We start from the raw sequence: 19,517 nt of genomic DNA on the forward strand, positions 1-19,517 counted from the left end.
GTTCCAGCAGCTCGCAGCTCCAGCAGCTCGCAGCTCCAGCAGCGCGCGCAAAACTATAAACCGGAACACGCAATACTTGTTTAAACAACGTCATCATAACTGTGACGTCACTTCCGCGCGTAGCAGCAGCGTTTTAGTATGGCATTTCGCTTCTACCACGCGCGTGTCACCAGTTTACGCCGCGACCCATTTTAGGACAGAGGGCGCTTTTTAGCACCTTTTTCTCAGCTAGCTCCTCAGATTCTTGCATGGGGTAGGGAGTGATAATTCTTTATTTTAGTTTGGGATAGCGGTCGAGGTCGGCTTTGCTTGAGTGATTTGGCGAACTTCCTCGTTGGGCCCCGGGAACAAGGCCTAGCGATGAAATCGAAGAACGCGAAGGCCGCGGGGGACGGGGAGCAAGTGCAGTGCGACGAGTGCCTGCGATGGTGCTTCCTCGACGAAACTAAGTTCCAGAATGTAGCAGACGCGGAGGGGTCTAGCTTCACGTGCAGGTCGTGCGAGGGCGTCAGGGAAGCCGTCCGAAAACTGGAATGGAATTGGGCGGCTAAGTTCGACGAGCTTAAGGCAGAACTGAGGGAGGAACAGGAGAAGCAGGTAGCACTGCAGGCGAAAGTTGACAATTTTGTCAAGGTGGAGGCGGCCCAGGCCGCGCAGTTAGTAAGGACCGTGGCCGAGCTTGAGGCAGAAAAAGAAAGGAGCGCCGAACTGGAAAGGCGGCTCGACGCGCTGGAGACGCGGGCAGCGGAGAAGGTCGAGTCAGGTCATCAAAGTGTTGGCAAAAACTCGGAAAGTAGGGTAGACCCTACAGGCGAAGTGGGAGGCAGGGAGCCAAAGCAAGCCGTCGTCAGCTCGCCGCCGGTGAAACGGCGTAGTTATAGTGAAGCTGCACAACGCGCCCCGAGTGAGGCGACGCTGCAGTCACAGGGGCGCCAGCGGGCGCAAAGGGAGGGGCAGCAGGCACAGGCTGCAGTCGAACGGTTTGCACGTAGAAGGGTCCTGGTAATAGGGGACTCCAATGTGGGGAGGGCCGAACAGGGCGTGATGGCGAGAGTGAAGGCGGACGGGCGAGTACAGGTGGAGGTGCAAGCGGGCAAGGGTATGGCGGAAGCAATGACCAAGGCGCGGGAAGTAGTTGGGGTCAGCACGGAGAGCGACAGCTTGGTCATTATGCATTCTGGGCTCAATGGCGTGCTTAAGGGGAGAAGCCAGGACCTTGAGAGGCACATTGAGACTGGGCTGAGTAAGCTTAGAGAGGCCTCCGGGAGGGTGCATGTGACCATATGCACTATCCCAGAGGTCCAGGGCCAGGCTTACCAGGTAGAAAGGAGGGTGGTTGAAGCCAATCGGGTCATTAGGAGTCTGAGCGGACGACTCGGGTACAGCGTGATGGAGGTCAACAGGGACGTGTACAGAACCGGCTTCCGGCCTTTTGTGCAGGATGGTATTCACTACAGTGGTGCCACTGGCAAAAGGATAGGGGGCAGGATGGGTCGCCAGGCAACAGCTTTTTTAGGGGGACCCAGAGCCCTGAAAGAAGCAGTGTAGGCGTGGACGATTCGAGGCAGGAGCCACAAACACGCGAACATCGGCACTGTAGGAGAGGTGACAGGAATAAGCGCAAGAGCCAAATTAAGTCAGACATAGGGTTCATTAACATGCAAGGTGGCAGAAATAGGCTAAAATGGGAGGAAATCGAAGAACAACTAAGGCAGGAGAACTTAATGGTTTATGGGTTTGTAGAGACACATCTTAGGGACATGGAACAACCGCCCTGTAACCCTGATTATGCATGGGAATACTGCAACAGAGTGCAGGGTAGCAGAAAGGGTGGGGGAATTGGAGCATTCATTCATAAAAATACAAATTGGCAAAGGGTCAAACAGGAATGCATGGAGCATTTATGGCTAGAAGGAAAAGTAGCAGGGGCGAAAACACTTCTAGGCTTTGTATACCCTTGGACAGGATCAAATGCTAAAGAGGAAAACAAAAAAAAATGTTGGACTGTATAGCAGCGGACATCAATGAGCTGGGAAAAGGATGTGAAGTAATTGTATTAGGAGACATGAATGCGCATGTTGAAGATATGGATGGGCACACAGACTCCACAGGTAACATGCTGCTGGATATGTGTGAGAGGCATTACTTAGTTGTCTGTAACTCTACTGAAAAGTGTGACGGGACCATAACATGGGAGGTAGGGGGTCGACACTCGACAATAGATTATGCGTTAATGTCACATAGGATTTACGATAGATTAGGAGCCATGATTATAGATGAACAGGGCTCCAGAAGTATAGGTAGCGACCACAAACGTATCAAGTTGAGTTTTAAGAGGGAAACTAAAACACGAACGACGCGCGAGGAAACGCCAGATGTGATTTTTTACTCAGAAGACGAAGTGGAAATAGCGGCCAAACAAATTGAAGAGGAAATATCAGAGGGTACTGAAACTGATTGGAATTACCCAAAGTTAATGAGACTATTTAAGCGTGAGCTAGGTAAGGCGCGAGTCAGGAAAGCAAGGCAAGGGATACGAAAACTCAAGAGCTGGTGGGATGAAGAGGTTAAGAAGGCCATAAAAAATCGTCAGGAAGCCTCCAGGGAGCACAGGTATTCCAAAAGTAAGGGAGAACCTGAAGCAGAAGTAGAGAGGAAATGGGTAAACTACATAAAATGCAAAAGGGAAGCATCTTATTTGATCAACGAGAAAATCAAGACAAAAGGGTCCCAATGGATGTCAAAAATAAGCAATAAAAAAGATAAGCAGGCAGCTAGGAAATTCTGGCAACATCTGAACTCCTTAGGTAATAGGACAAGCCTAGAGCAGAGGTATATAGTAACAGCTCAAGGTACTCGGTTAGAAGGAGAGGGGGCAATGGAGCATATAGGAACCATGATGAGGGAAAAATTTACAAAACAGACAAATGGTACATGCAGTACGTCGGAGAGGGATAGCCCGGTCAGCCCACTGCTTTCGCTTGGACAAAAAGAGTGGGAAAGGGCGGAGAAGAGGGTACCAAGTAGCACATCGGCAGGCCCCGATGGTATTCCAATTAGGTTAATAAAGAAATTGGGCCCGAAATCTAAGAAAGCATTGAGGGAGGTGGTGAGCAAAATGCTAGTGGATGGTAAAGTACCTGACGAATGGAGGCTAAGTAGGATGAGAATGATATATAAGGGAAAGGGGGACAAAGCTGACATAAATAACTACCGGCCTATAACAGTGACGTCAGTGGTTTACAGGGTGGTTATGCATATTATAAAGGACAGACTGCAGGCATGGGTAGAGAACGAGGGGGTACTTGGAGAGCTACAAAATGGGTTCCGGAAGCATAGGAGGCTAGAAGACAATCTGTTCTCGCTAACACAGTGCATTGAAATAGCTGAAAAGCAACACAGACCCCTATGGCTGGCTTTTTTGGACATCAAGGGAGCCTATGACAGTGTACTTCAAGAGGGCTTGTGGGGCATTCTGGAAACTTTAGGAGTGCAAGATGGAGTAACCAATTTCCTAAAAGATATCTATAAAGGTAACCGGGTGATTATACAATGGGAAAAGCAGGTTTCGGAGCCTGTAATGATTCGGCGGGGGCTTAGGCAGGGGTGCCCATTGTCGCCTCTGATGTTTATGCTGTACCTACAAGGTCTAGAGGCCAAAATACAGCAAAGCGGACTCGGCTTCAACCTATCATTTCTCAAGCAAGGAAAATTGATTGAACAGTCATTACCAGGACTGATGTACGCGGATGATATTTATTTATTTATTTATTTATTTATTTATTTATTTATTTCAAAATACTGCAATACTGATATTTATTGTATTAATGGCTGACAATGCAGAAGATATGCAGGAATTAATGGACATATGTGGTACAGAAGGAGGCAGATTAGGCTTGAAGTTTAGCAAAGAAAAATCAGCAGTCATGATTTTTAATGATAACAGTTGCGGCGAGCATAAGATACAGGAGGCCACGCTGGAGATAGTCGATAAATACAAGTACCTTGGGGTGTGGATAAATAATGGCATTGAGTATCTGACAGAGTACGAAAAATATCTAACGACTAAAGGTAACAGAAGTGCAGCGATTATGAAGAGTAGGGCACTGTGGAACTACAATAGGTACGAGGTAGTACGAGGGATATGGAAGGGGGTAATGGTACCAGGCCTGACTTTTGCCAATGCGGTTCTATGTATTAGAACAGAGACCCGGCAACAGTTGGAAATTAGGCAACGTGGGGTGGGTAGGCTCGCTCTGGGAGCACATGGCAAGACACCAAATCTTGGAGTGCAGGGGGATCTGGGATGGTCTTCTTTCGAGGGCAGAGAGGCTAGTAGCAAGATAGCCTTTGAGGAGCGATTGAGAAAAATGGGGGAAATTCGGTGGGCTAGGAAGGTTTTCAGTTACTTATACACATGAAATGTTGACACGAGGTGGAGGAAGCGAACTAGAAAATTGACAAGCAAATACTTGGGCAGTAGCGGGGGAACAAGTAAGGAATCATCTGTCAAGAAAAAGGTTAAGGAGGCGGAGAGGGGTATGTGGAGTACAGAGATGCAAACCAAATCGGCATTGGAGACATACAAGACGTTTAAGCAAGAAATAGCCAAAGAAAATATTTACGATACCTCTAAGGGAAGCTCATTGTTGTTCGAAGCCAGGACAGGTGTACTGAGGACTAAAACGTACCGAGCCAGATACCAGGAGATAGATTTGGTATGCGAGGCGTGTAGAGAGGAGGAGGAAACGGCGGAACACCTGATACTTGCTTGTAAACAACTTCGCCCTGCAGTTGAATCTAACCGGGAACTATTCAAAGCCTTGGGTTTTAAAGACAGTGAAAGTAGAATAGACTTTGAACAGGTAGAAATAACTAAACCGAGGCTATCTGATTGGTGGACAATATCAACGCAAAAGTAAAGGAGTAAATACATAGGTATGCATGCATATAGAACGATTAAAGGCTAGGTGGCGCGCGTCGCCGCCGCCCGTCCAGTCCGTTGGCGCTGCTTGACGGGCTTGGAGGCGGAAGTGGCTCGCGGACGCTCCTGTGCACGAGGCTTCAGCGACTTCGTTCGTAGCTAAGTAATCTTTTATCTTTATTAGCTAGTGTTTTGAGGTGTTTTCTTTTGCATGGAGTAGGGGCGCAAATTTTGATATCTTGGTAGGAGTAGTAAACGCGTGAGTAAACGTACCGGCTTTGTCTAGGTCTGGCGGCTCCCCCGTTAGGCCTAGGTGGTAGGAGGGACCTAGTTGATAGGCTTGTTTAATTCTTTCAGCTAGCTCTTCGGATGCTTACATGGAGTAGGGAGTGATAATTCTTTTTGTTTGGGATAGTGGTCGAGGTCGGCTTTGCGTGAGGGATTTGGCGAACCTGCTCGTTGGGCCTAGGGACGTAGGCCTAGCGATGAAATCGAAGAACGTGAAGGCCGAGCAAGTGCAGTGCGATGAGTGCCTGCGATGGTGCTTCCTCGACGAGACTGAATTCCAGAATTTAGCAGACGCGGAGGGGTCTAGTTTCACGTGCAGGTCGTGCGAGGGCGTCAGGGAAGCCGTCCAAAAACTGGAAGGGAATTGGGCGGCTAAGTTCGAAGAGCTTAAGGCAAACCTGAGGGAGGAGCAGGAGAAGCGGGTAGCACTGCAGGCTAAAGTTGAAAATTTCGTCAAGATGGAGGCGGCCCAGGCCGCGCAGTTAGTAAGGACTGTGGCCGAGCTTGACGAAGAGAAAGGAAGGAGCGCCGAACTGAAAAAGCGGTTCGACGCACTTGAGGCGCGGGCAGCGGAGAATGTCGGGTCAGGACACCAAAGCGGTGGCAAAGACTCAGAAAGTAGGGCAGACCCTACAGGCGAAGTGGGAGGCAGGGAGCCCCAGCAAGCGGTCGCCAGCTCGCCGCCGGTGAATCGGCGTAGCTATAGTGAAGCAGCGCAACACGCCCCGAGTGAGGCGGCGCTGCAGCCACAGGAATTGGAAAGAGTGGCACCTACCTTGAGGCCACGCGGAAAAAGCAGGAGCCCAGGGGACAATGCCCTTTGTCGAGTCAGAATCACGCGGAAAAGGACACAGGGATGCAGGGAGAGGTAGGAGAGAGTGAAAGGGTGATTATCGCTGGCGACTCAAACATGGCTGGGTGCTCAAAAGCAATTGTGAAGAGGGTGAAAGGCGACAAAAGAGTGGCGGTGGGCACATTTCCAGGGCGGACACTGAGTGCTGTCATGGAGCGAGCAAAAGAAAAGCTCACGGAAAATGCCCACGTACGCAACCTTGTCGTAGTAGCAGGTGGGCTAAATGACGTCCTAAACAGGAAAGGGCCAGGACTAGCCCAGCGCTTGGCGAAGGGGGTGGACGACTTGCGCGAGCTATCCCCTCAAGTGCAGATCGTGGTGTGCACGGTGCCGGAGGTGCCTGTGCGTGACAGTCACGTACAAAGAGCCGTAATAGCTGCCAATGAGGAAATATGGAAAATGAGCCGAGAGAAGGGCTTCGAGGTTGTCGAAGTAAACAGGGAAGTGAGAAGTTGTGGTGGTTTTAAACGAGATGGGATCCACTTCAATTACAAGCTAGCACGAGAAGTGGGCTGGCGACTTGGGGGTCGCGCTGTTGCTTTTTTAGGGGGCCCGCGGGAGCTCAGGAGGTCAGAGTAGGTAGTAATGAAGAAGGTCCTCTAGGGGAACATCAGAAGAGCATTGCCGTCGATAACAGAAAAAGGAGGAAAGCAAGAACAAGAGCTCGCCATGCAATAGGCTACATAAACATGCAGGGCGGCAGAAGAAAGGAAAAGTGGGCAGAGATTGAGGAGCAGTTACATAGAGAACAAATAGGGGTGTATGCGGTTACAGAAACGCACCTTAGAGACTCAGAAGAGCCGCCAGTTATTGAGAATTATGTATGGGAAGGGTGCAACAGAACTAAGTCGGAAAGAAAGGGAGGGGGAGTCGGAATGCTCGTCCATCAGGGAGCCAAATGGAAAAAAGTAAATTCACAATGTCAAGAGCATCTTTGGTTATCAGGTACAATGAGTGGGAAAGAAACTTGGCTGGGCGTTACGTATTTGTGGACCGGAAAAAATTGCACAGAGAAGAATAAAGAGCTAGTGGAATGCATAAGCGCTGATATTAAGGGTTTCGGGAATGATGCTGAGATTGTCCTATTAGGTGACATGAATGCCCACATACAGGATTTAGATCGCTATACCGACAATAACGGGAAGTCAATGCTAGACCTTTGCGAGCAACATAACCTCGTGATCGTGCATACAGGGCCTAAGTGTGAAGGACAGATCACGTGGGAAGTGGGAAACCGGCAATCGACCATTGATTACTGTCTGATGACAGAAGGAATTCATGATAAGTTGAGAGAAATGGTCATCGATGAGGAAGGGTTTAGCAGCATAGGGAGTGACCATAAACGCATCATTTTGAAAATGGGATATGTAGTTGGGAAAGAGAGCAAGGAAAGCACAATGGCCAGTCCAAATTTGAACACGGAACAAATAGCAAATATAGTCACTAGAGTTGAAGAAGAACTTGGCAAGTGGCCAAGTAAGGAGTGGGAATATGGTGAGCTTCTAAGAGTAATAACGACAGAAATACGGAAAGAGAAACATGTTCGATGGAAAGGAAAAAAGAAACCGAAAAGCTGGTGGAACAAGGAGATACGAGAAGCGATCGTCGAACGACAGAAAGCATCTCGAGAGCACAGGCAGGCAAAGAAGGCGCAGTTGCCACAGGATGAAATAACCAGTAAATGGGAAATATACCGGGAGAAAGAGTCTATGGTTCAAATACTAGTGCAAGCAAAATTAAAAGGGGATGGTGAACGTTGGTTGTCAGAAATACGTGAGAAAAAGAAGGCCGCACCCAGAATATTTTGGAATCACATAAAATTATTAGGCAGGAAGTCAGCAACAATACAACAACATATCCTAGACGAAGATGAAAACAGACTGGAAGGAGAAGCGGCAATAAATTACATCCGAAACGCAACAGCCGAATCCTTCCAAGGCAATGACGAGGTTGTACTTGATGAAAAAAAGAGCATGAAACAGACCCAAGTGGAAAAGGAGCTGGTGCTGACAAACTTAAACTGGAAGAAAGCGGAAGAGAAAATTCCTAAGCGCACAGCCACAGGGCTAGACGAGGTTCCCGTTAGACTGATAAATGAACTGGGACCAAAAAGTAAGGCAGCTCTGGTGAAAGCAGGGAAAAAACTTTAAGAGATAGACGAATACCAGACAGTTGGCGACAAAGTAGAATGAATTTAATTTATAAAGGTAAGGGGGAGAAAGACAGAATTCACTCGTATAGACCGTTCACCATTACATCGGTAATATACAGAATAGCAATGCAGGCTATCAAATTAAAGCTTCAAGCATGGGCAGAGAATAATGACATTTCGGGAGAGCTTCAGAATGGCTTTAGAATAGGTAGGCGTTTGGATGATAACTTGTTTGTTCTTACTCAGTGTATCGAAATATCAAAAGCAGAAAGCCGAGCGTTGTATGTGGCCTTTTTGGACATTACAGGAGCATACGACAACGTAGACCGCAACATTTTGTGGGATATTCTGGAAGGGGAAGGCTTAGGTAACAATTTTCTACAGCTTTTGAGAGAGATTTACCTAGAAAATACCGTTTGCGTTGAATGGGAAGGGATGAGAAGCGCGGAGAAAGTTCAAATCAACAGCTGAACTAAACGTAACAGCGCAAACTTATAAAACTTATGTGGCTCGTCTTATAAGTTTTCGCTGTTACGTTTAGTTCAGAAGTATGTACCAACTAGGCCCAAATGAAGTGTTGCTCAAATCAACAGTCTCGCTCCATCCCTCACTTCGCAATGTTGGAAACACACCTCGCTGTCGTTTTTTATTGCCTAAGGTAAATACTAATTACGGTCGCTCTACACTACAGTTTACAGGTACCTCAGTTTGGAATAAGCTTGATAGTGAGCTAACCACTCTAAGAACATTGCATACATTTCTTAAACGATTAAGACTCTCACTTATTATCAATGCGTAACACTGCGGATGCTTGCACATGCCCTCACTTTTCTTTTTTTTTTCCTGTGCCGATGTTTTCGATGACGTAACAAAGAAAATTGTTAGAAAAATGTATCTCATTTGTGAAATGTTCCCTACTACTGTATTTTCTTGTTTTACTTATTCAGCTATTTACGTTTTGTGTGATTTTGCAGTATAAAAAAAACAGCTGCCATAGAAGTGTTTTTTCCCTGATAACAATCGGTAGGGACCCTTTAACAAATTTGTTGGGTCCCAAAAGTGTGTACTTTGCAATTGTATACATTCATTATGTTAAATAAATAAACTTTCAAACTTTCAAACAAGGGACTGAGGCAGGGGTGCCCTTTATCCCCGCTGCTGTTTATGATGTACATGGTGAGGATGGAGAGGGCGCTAGAAGGAAGTAACATCGGGTTTAATCTCTCATACAAGCAGGCAGGTACAGTAATAGAGCAGCAACTCCCAGGTTTATTTTATGCGGACGACATTGTATTGCCCGCTAACAAGCAAAGTGATTTGCAACGTCTGGCTAATATCTGTGGACAGGAAGGCAACAATTTAGGTTTGAAATTTAGTGTTAGAAAATCAGGTGTTATGGTATTCAATGAAAACAGTGAACAGACAGTGGAGATACAGGGCCAAGAAATACCTCGGGTAACAGAATATAAATACCTTGGTATATGGATCAACGAAGGCAATGGATATATGGAAACACAGGAAAAAACCATAACAGTCAAGGGGAAGAGAAATGCAGCCATAATGAAGCACAGAGCGCTATGGGGATACAATAGGTACGAGGTCCTCCGAGGTATGTGGAAAGGGGGTAATGGTTCCAGGACTTACTTTTGGAAATGCGGTTGTTTGCTTTAAATCAGGGGTACAATCAGGGCTCGACGGAAACCAAAGGTCAGTGGGTCGCCTCGCATTGGGCGGTCACGGGAAGACCACAAATGAAGCTGTGCAGGGGGATATGGGCTGGACTAGTTTTGAAGTGAGGGAAGCTCGCAGCAAAATTGAGTATGAAGAACGGCTGAGAAATATGGAAGAAAGTAAATGGGCTGGGAGAGTGTTCAGGTACCTGTACAGGCAAAACATTGATTCACAGTGGAGGAAAAGAACTAGGAAGCTTACCAGCAAGTATGCGGTCTGTGGGGTGGGCAACACAGCAACAAAGAAGGTCAAGCGGAAAGTCAGAGAGGCTGAATTAATCTCAGGGGTGGCGGCAATGGAAAAGAAACCTGCCATGAGTAACTACTTAAGAGGAAATAACGAAATCAGGAAAGAAACCATTTATGATAACTCAAAGGGAAGCTCATTACTTTTCGAAGCGAGATCGGGATGCCTTAGAACACGCACCTATAAAGCGAGATATAAGAAGGAAGAAGAAGCATGTGCTTGCTGCGGTAAAGCTAGGGAAACGACGGAGCATATTTTATTAGAATGTGAAGACGTCTACCCAGCGGTCGATTTAGGCACCACTGGCCTCCTTGAAGCCCTTGGGTTCAGCGGGAGCAGTGGTAAAGCAAACAGGTCCGCAATAGACATTAGTAAGAGGCGATTGGAGGATTGGTGGAAGAAAAGTAGGGAAACGACAAAAGACGGAGATGTACAAAAACACAGTTCGCAATAGGGGATCAGCAAATTTGGACGTGGTAGTTCATAGTTTTTTTTTCTTTTCCTTTTTCATTGGTTAACCTAGGTAGGATATTAGGCAGCATAGTAGCAAGAGCTTGGTGGCGCAACCCACCGCCCCGTTCCAAAGGGGACGCTCATAACATCCATCCATCCATCCGATTCAAAGGGTTGAGCCACAATCATCCATCCATTCGCAGCGCCCCCTGGGCAATGCAAGAGCCCCATGCTGGTGCCGAGCGACGCCGTGGCGTGTTCGTCCTCGGCGTGATCGTTCTCTGGGGCGCGCGTTGTGATTGTACGTACGTGCGTTGCTTGTGTGTTGGTTGTAGGTTCTGTGTTACTTGACGGAAAGCCGTGAGTAGTGGCGGTGCGGCAGTGCGGCTTTGGCCTCGGTAAGCTCTGGCAGTACAGAATCTGCGTTGTGTGACCCGTGCTTTTTTGAGAACCCGGCGGTGGTGACAATTGAAATATCGAAGTGGCCTAGCGCCTCAGCAGCGAAGTTCTGCGAACCGCGATGTGGCGTCGCCGTGACCGACTTTGCTTAACGGACATCGAGGGATGTGCTGCTCACTGCAAGTCATGTAAATGCAACTGCGTCGACCGCCCACTGTTCAGCGCTGAATGTGTGTTTGGTGTGCTGTGCTTGAAACGAGTGGTGCAGCCGTGCAGCGGGGGTGGCCGAGGAGCTGAGTGGCTTAGGGGCTCCGTTTGCGCGTTCACAGACATGTGCTCCCGTCTTGGTCTCATTAGCGGCTGTCGCGCGATTGTGGTGTGCAAGCTCCTTGCCTAGTATGAAGTTTACGACGCTAACATACACCATGTTCACGTTTTTCCGCGCTATATGACATTTGCATGACGGCCGAGTTGAAAACGAGTCATATGTCTGTGTTCTTTGCGTTTGTGTGTTGTAAATTACTTTCTATTGTGGAAGTTCTTGGAGTCTTATTACGCAAGGAGTGCGAACGTAAACATAAACACATATAAATGTGTGTCTGAAATGTTGAATTACCCATAATACCCTTTACGACTGATAAGTGAGCTACACGGCCTGTGTGAATCAGCTACCGTATGTTGCGACGCTCTTCCGTGTGGTAGACTGATGCATGGTGCGCGTTTATTTCTGTACTGATCTAAAAACCATTTGTTTATTCACTCAATACAAATGTACGGCTTCTTCGCCGCAGTACACTTTAGTTACGCGGTGAAGCATACTAAAAGTGGGAGGGGGCCGCTATCAACCAGCATAGTATACGAGGGTTGCAATGTGGGCTTGTTGGTAGTGCATCTTCAAGGGGAGTATGGTAGCGCGATTCAAAGACGGAACAAGAGAAGACACAAAGGGACACAAACAGCGCTAACTTCCAACACTGTTTATTGTCGAAAACCAGGTGGTACTTATACACTCAGCGAACATGAGTCACAGCCACGTGAACAGATTAACAATCAGAGCGATACATTTTGTGATATGTTAGGCCATGCGCAAAAATTTCAGTTCTTTTTCAGAGAGAGCCAATGATGGTTTGCTGATACATGTATCCCCTAGGGCATCAATCTGCTTGGCTTCTATTATAAGTCTAGTGAGTTCGCACTTGTTTCTACCGGTAATCCGGTTTCTACCGGCTACCGGTAAAATGTGGACACGGCAGCACCGCCGTGACGATGTCGCCTGACGTGCCGCTGTTCATGCAGGTTCTCTGCGCATGCCTTAGTCTCATCGCTGGAGGCGCTGCGAAACCCTTCGACGCTGGAAACATCATGCTTCGCTACGATGCTGGCCTGCCGCGACACTTCTGCGGGGGCGGATACTTCGGCCAGTCTGCTGACCTCACCAGTATCCAGGCGCATCGACACGTGGATGGTCTTTTCGACTCACCACCTGGGGGCACGATGACGTCAGGACGCATGCCCAGAAGGGATCAGCTGTATGCTATAAAAGCATACCCTTCGCCTACCAGCTTCAGTGGACACGGCAGCACCGCCGTGACGATGTCGCCTGACGTGCCGCTGTTCATGCAGGTTGGTGACCGAAAAAATGGCTTCCGTAGTGATGTTCTTGGTCTTATAGTGCTGCCGTGTCCGCAGGCTGTCGTTGACTCTATATGCGACTGTTTTTCTATTGCGGCCCTGTTGTTGAGTCTCTCTGGGGACGTGGAGGAAAATCCAGGTCCAATAACAGAAGTAATGTGCAGGGAAATGCTCCAAAACCAGAAAGACATTTTGTCTAAACTCACTGCGGTTCAAGACAAGCAAGACTCGTTTGAAACAAGAATTTTAGACATGCAGAACCGGATTCTTCTTATCGAGAGTAAGGTACAAAGCTTAGACGAGACTCGGAACAGGCTCGCAACTCTTGAGGGAATTGTAGCTAACCACAGCGTTGAAACATCTACTCTGGTAAAACATCTGGATGATCTGGATAATCGTTCACGACGAAATAATCTTATCATTAGAGGAATTAAAGAAGATGACCACGAAAATGAAGAGACCCTACTAAGCAAAGTAAAGGACGAAATCTTCAGCGCTACTCTGAAAGTGAATGTATCTTCTATTGAACGAATTCATAGGTTAGGCAGGAGGATTTCTGGTAGAACTCGACCAGTTATCCTGAGGGTGGCAGACTATAGGGATAAAATGACAGTTTTGCAGAACTGCACAAAACTGAGAGACACAGATTACAGCGTAAGCGAAGATTTCTCTAAAAGAGTACAGGGAATAAGAAAAAAGCTATGGGCCTCGGCGAGTGAGGAGAAGAAGGCAGGAAAGAAGGTAAAGCTGCTTTTTGATAAATTAAAAGTAAACAATACGCTGTACAGCTGGAATGAAGAACGTGAGGAAAGGTGCAAACTGCGAACTGATGCAGGAGCAAGTGATAATTGACGCGTGCAGGGCCAACATGCTGGTTTCAAAATAATCAACGTAAATGCAAGAAGCCTGATAAACAAAGCGCATGCGCTTGAAGCTCTAGTTATTGATCACGCTCCTGACATTGCTGTAATCACTGAAACCTGGTTGCATAAAAATATAATCGATAGCGAAATCGCGCCACCCGGATATTCGCTGGTTAGGAGGGATCGAGATGGAAGAGGCGGAGGCGTGGCCATTTTGGTGAAACGAAATATCATATTTTCCACTTTAGAAGTACCAGGAAATATTGAGGCTGTATGGATTACTACAAAATTGAATAATCGCACTGTATTCATCGGAGCGGTATACAGGCCTCCGAACTCCCCAGTAGAACAGATTATGCTGCTAAGAGAATTCATGGAAACGCACGTGAAAGAGCAAGATAGCATACTGTTACTAGGTGATTTTAATCTCCCTGCTATTGATTGGGATTCATATGTAGTCGGTGACACAGATGTTACATCTTCTGAGTTGTTCTTGGATTTAATATATTCATACAATTTAACCCAGCTTGTTAACCAATATACTAGGGAGTGTGCAACAAGGTCATCTGTACTTGATCTTATACTAATTTCAAATGCTTTGACACCGCATGTGATTGACTGTCTTGTTGATGAAGGGCTATCTGACCACAAAATGGTTATTCTGTCCATGAACATGTCATCGTACCCTTTGCACCAGGATTCAAGCATCCAATATCTAAACTTTCAAGCAGCTGATGATGTTAGTGTCTTGGATTACCTTGAAAGGTCGTTTGATAACTTTGTGTCTGTTTATGAATCCAATGGTGGCACTGACGATCTCTGGGACTTTTTTTTCAAGGTTACGATGCATTGCATTACGCGATTTATCCCTATAGGCGTCAAAAAATGTAAACGAAATAACCCATGGATTACAAGGGAAATAATACATGTCAATCGGAGGATAAAAAGGAAACGAAAAGCTTGTTGTCGAGATCCTAGCACCCAAAACAAGACTTTGCTTCATAACATGAAGCTCGACTTAAACCGTCTGATTAAGGAATCCAAGGAGAGATTCTTTAATGTAACACTGAAAAATTTCCTTCATAACGCACCTACTAAATTTTGGAGATATGTGAACCCTTCTAAAAAACAACACAAATACGAGGATGAAAGGATTAACCAAGAACGTACAGAAAATTTCAATTCCTTTTTTTCCTCCGTGTTCACCAATGATGATGGCACACTTCCGTACTTTCGTGACACCTCTGACCGCCCTTCAGCATCTGACCTTCTCATCAACGAGGCAGGAGTCCTGAACCTTCTTCTGCGCATTAACATTAAGAAATCCCCCGGCCCCGATGGCATCCCGAATGAGTTCCTATATAGGTATGCTCCATGGGTTGTTAAATATCTTACCATAGTCTTTCAATCTTCACTCACCCAGGGAACATTTCCTACAGCCTGGAAGCAAGCTAAAATAATTCCAGTTCACAAAAGTGGGAGCACATCTGAGGTAGGAAACTACAGGCCTATTTCTCTTACGAGTACCTGCTCCAAGCTACTTGAGCATATAGTTTGTAAACATCTGTCAAATTACCTGGAAGCTTACGAGTTATTATCACCAGCACAACATGGTTTTCGCAAGAGGTTGTCTACAATAACGCAGCTTGTTCAAACCGTTCACGATCTTTCACAAACTTTAAATTGCCGAGGACAGGTCGACCTAATTTTTTTAGACTTCGCCAAAGCGTTCGACAAAGTATCACATCCTAAACTCCTCTTAAAAACAAATGAAATATTTAGAAATACAAATATTACTAAGTGGCTTAAATCCTACCTTCAGTCTCGTGAGCAGTATGTTGAAATAAACAAAATTAAATCCATGCCCAAACCAGTTTTGTCTGGAGTACCCCAAGGCAGTGTCCTGGGTCCCCTTTTATTTCTTATATTTATTAATGATTTGCCTTCCGATATAACTGTTCCACTAAGGTTGTTTGCAGACGACTGCGTCATATACAATAGGATCGGATCTTTAAGTGACCAGTTACAACTTAATAACAATTTACAAAGAATATTAAAATGGTGTAATAAATGGCAAATGTCACTGAACCCAGTAAAATCAGTTTGTATGACCATAACAAGAAAGAAGGTGCCTTTGTGGTACAAATACAGCATAGGTCCACTGGAACTAAAAAGAGTAACAGAATATAAATATCTAGGACTAATATTTACTCAAGATTTGAGATGGAATGCGCATATCAATCAGGTATGTAGCAGAGCAAATAAAGTCTTATGGGGTCTCAGGCGAATACTGTATAGCGCAACTCCTGAAGTGAAAAGCTTGGCATATAAAGTATTAGTAAGGCCAATTATTGAATACGCCAACATTGTATGGGACCCACACACTGTAACCAACCGTCATAAATTGGACAGAGTTCAACGACTCGCCTCCAGATTCATATTTAATAAGTATCGGCGCGTGCACTCTCCTACAGAACTATGCAGACGTGCAAACCTCTCCGCTTTAGAACTAAGGACTAAGTTTGACCGGCTGAAATTTTTCTACCTAATTGTTCATAACCAGGTTAAACTTAATTTCACTGATTTCTGTATAATTTCACCAGATCAACGCTCCAGACACAAGCACAGTTTATACATACACCCGCCAGTTACACGGAATGATATATTCAAGTATAGTTTCTTTCCTAGGGCAATCAAGGAATGGAACGAATTACCCAATCCACTTGTCACATGTTCCTCTGTCAGTGCTTTTACTGCTGGTTTAGAGAATCTTATTTTTCCGGATATGACTGCCTCATAGCATTTGTTTCTGATGCGCATATTACGAGTTTTTTTGTCTTTGATCACTGCATGTCACTTTTTACAGATACTGCTATTGTATTGTTCTTTGTTCAACATGTACCGATATTTTGTATATGTGTTGTATTTCTATCCACTCCTGTAATGGTCCATCCTTGGACTGACAGTATAAATAAACAAACAAACAAACAAACAAACAATCGTTGTTGATTCGCAGAGAGGGGAGCACTTTCTTTCTTTTCTGGTCTTGTTTTCCTGCACAGGAAACACTGATGTGGTTTTTTCTGCACCCAACAAACTAATCAGCCTGTGCAGGAAAAGAAGACCAGAAAAGAAAGAAAGTGCCCCTAGCTGCCAAGTTAAACACAGGAAGAAGTTCAGAGAATGTAAGACTTCAATTGTATATTGTATACCCTTATCGTGTGGGAAGTATTACGTCGGACAGTCGGGCAGATGCATAAATGATAGACTGCGCGAACACAAAAATAAAGTTGACAAACTTGTATCAGATGGCTTTCTCTCCCTTCATTGTAAGCAACATAAGTGCTCCCCTCTCTTCGAATCAACAACCATTACCGGTAGAAACAAGTGCGAACTCACTAAACTTATAATAGAAGCCGAGCAGATTGATGCCCTAGGGGATACACGTATCAGCAAACCATCATTGGCTCTCTCTGAAAAAGAACTGAAATTTTTGCACATGGCCTAACATCACAAAATGTATCGCTCTGATTGTTAATCTGTTCACGTGGCTGTGACTCATGTTCTCTGAGTGTATAAGTACGACCTGGTTTTCGACAATAAACAGTGTTGGAAGTTAGCACTGTGTGTGTCGCTTTGTGTCTTCTCTTGTCCCATCTTTGCATCGCGCTACCATACTCCTCTTGAACAGCATAGTATGTCCACTTAGGCGACCTGAGAGGCGGCGGTTGCGCGAGAGTATAATTAAAGAACTCTTATTATGTCCAGTGACAGTGGCCCCTTTTCACTTTTAGTATGCTTCACCGCAGTACATTGCATAGGCTTCACCATGAAATATTAGTGTATTGCGAGAAAGATAATCGTAAAAAGCCTAATTATGCAACGTTTCTTTTGTAGCTTGCTACACCGCAATACAGGGGTGTAAATAAGCATCGTGCAGTAAAGCATACCAAGAGTGGAAAGGGCACATGGGTTTACACTGTACTTATTATTTTCCATTGTGACAAAATTTGCACGTGCATCTGTGCGTGGTAAGCTTCATAGACAATTCTTTGTACATTACAAATTCATATTGCAGGGAAGCTTACTAAAGCACATTCGCCATTATGGTATGTGTTATTCACCTTCAATGCAGGAGCGCAATGCGGATTCTTGCCCCTGCTTTTGGCTGGACTGCACATGCTCTTTGAGAATTGATTAATTTCATTCATTCTTTGATTAAGCACGAGAACTAGCAATGGGTAGCCCAAATATAGATTTGAGAAAACTAAAACGAATTCAGCAGTAAGAAGCTAAAGGGTTGTTTTGTTGTAGACCAGTGGCCAAGTCCGGATATGAAAGAGGAGGAAGAAAAGCCAAGAATTTCCACTTCAACACTGGGAGGCACAACTCCCACAAATAAATACGACTCTTACTTATTTGACTTTTTTAAGGAGATTACCGACTTGCATTGGCAAGTGTTCACTTCAACAAACACTGCATGAAGTAAGCTTCCTGCGCATATTTCACCAGCTACTGCATCATTGTTTCACATGTGTGAAACTGCAATTTTCTTTATGTCACAACTTGCCCAATTTTGTGTTTTGCAGTAGGATGTTAGCAGTGCTATTAAGGCACTTAAATACTCATGAATAGTAGTAGAGAGAAAAAAAATAAAAGTAGGAAAGCAGTGGCTTTTTGTATGTAGACTATGCATACACCTGGTGCTGTTGTGGTCATTTTTTCCCTATCCGCTAAACCATTCTAAACAAGAAAAGTTTATACACAGACCACAACTAAATCACACGTATCGTTGGTTAGCAAAGTATATTTATTCGGTGACATTTTCTGCAGCCCTGCTATTGGACTTTCCTTCCTTCCTTTTCAGCTGTGCAGGTTCATTAAGAAGTAATGAGACAGTTTGACAATTTTAATCGTTGAAAGACTTAGTGAAACCTTTTTCAGGTTGGTTTTTCTTGCTTTCAGACTCTGCACATTGCATTTTAAGGTGTGTTTTCTGTGCTGCTTTTTCTTTATGGGTAGGGCATGTCAACATTTTTTACACCATGTCAAGTATATGGTGCTTGGATGGAGTCTTGCGCTTTCATACTGTACAATATGATGTCGGTTTTTTGTGTCCAAGGCCATTCTACAGCGTTATTGTAGCATTTAGCTAAGTTTTGCCTCTGTCACCCAAGCTTGAAAGATTGCTACCCACTGCTGGTGGCATGATACATGTGACATTTCTTTTTCAATAAAAGGAAGTCTGTCACTTATCCTGTGCACTGGTTGTCTTTTGTCTCTTTGAATTGCAATTTGTTGCCTATATTTGCTCTTTTGTTGCATTTCAGATTAGGAATGGCTATCATAATTGACATTTAACCATATTGCACACAATGCGGATGATATGTAATTGCAATATATGGCCACCATAAATATAATGGAAGTTAATTCAAGAATAGTGCCTTTGCATGGTGGTGCAGCCATGAATTGTGGCTATAAGGTACCAGCGCTGCAGGTAGCACTGCTTGTGCAGAATATAGTTCAACTCTACTACTTTCAAACATCATTGTTTTTACCTGCATTTGCACAGCTCCAGTTTCTGTGAACAACACACATCTGGTGGAAGAGTGGCTTGCACCTGCAGTTGGGTTCAATGAATAGCCAAATTTCTGCCCGTTTTCATGTTATTAGCATATTAGTAAAGGCAGTCGTTTTTATAGTAGCCTATTTGCCCAGTGTAGAAGCCGCTGCAGGGTGTCAGGATCTCATACACATCTTCAGCTTTACAGGGGACACAGCATCTGGCACATAGTTTGTCACAGGCCATGTATTCGGGGAAGTTGAGTTTACTCACTAGCAAAGGAAGAACCAAGCTTGTTGGATATGAAGTAAACCGCCTGTATACTCAGTGGCCTTCTTTATTTCGTGTGACATATGTGGTTATAGCGACTCTTGTTTTAAGCACTTCTTGTCCAGCAGCGGTCTTTGCTTTTG

General features: G+C 45.2%; 2 protein-coding genes across 2 annotated transcripts; both read left to right on the forward strand.

Annotated features, from left to right (window-relative positions):
• The first annotated feature begins 360 nt into the window (after positions 1-360).
• Positions 361-1,795, forward strand: LOC139059481 (uncharacterized). Its single transcript, XM_070537906.1, has 2 exons — positions 361-656; positions 717-1,795. Exons 1-2 carry the CDS (start codon positions 361-363, stop codon positions 1,546-1,548), a joined length of 1,128 nt encoding a protein of 375 aa, XP_070394007.1. The 3' UTR covers positions 1,549-1,795.
• Positions 1,796-12,299: 10,504 nt separating this feature from the next.
• On the forward strand, positions 12,300-13,987 carry LOC135918009 (uncharacterized). The gene has a single exon (XM_065451673.2). The coding sequence runs from the start codon at positions 12,313-12,315 to the stop codon at positions 13,528-13,530; it is 1,218 nt and encodes a 405-aa protein (XP_065307745.2). The 5' UTR covers positions 12,300-12,312; the 3' UTR covers positions 13,531-13,987.
• Positions 13,988-19,517: the final 5,530 nt, after the last annotated feature.

The sequence above is a fragment of the Dermacentor albipictus genome, chromosome 4, assembly GCF_038994185.2.
Source record: "Dermacentor albipictus isolate Rhodes 1998 colony chromosome 4, USDA_Dalb.pri_finalv2, whole genome shotgun sequence".
NCBI classification, from domain to species: domain Eukaryota; kingdom Metazoa; phylum Arthropoda; class Arachnida; order Ixodida; family Ixodidae; genus Dermacentor; species Dermacentor albipictus.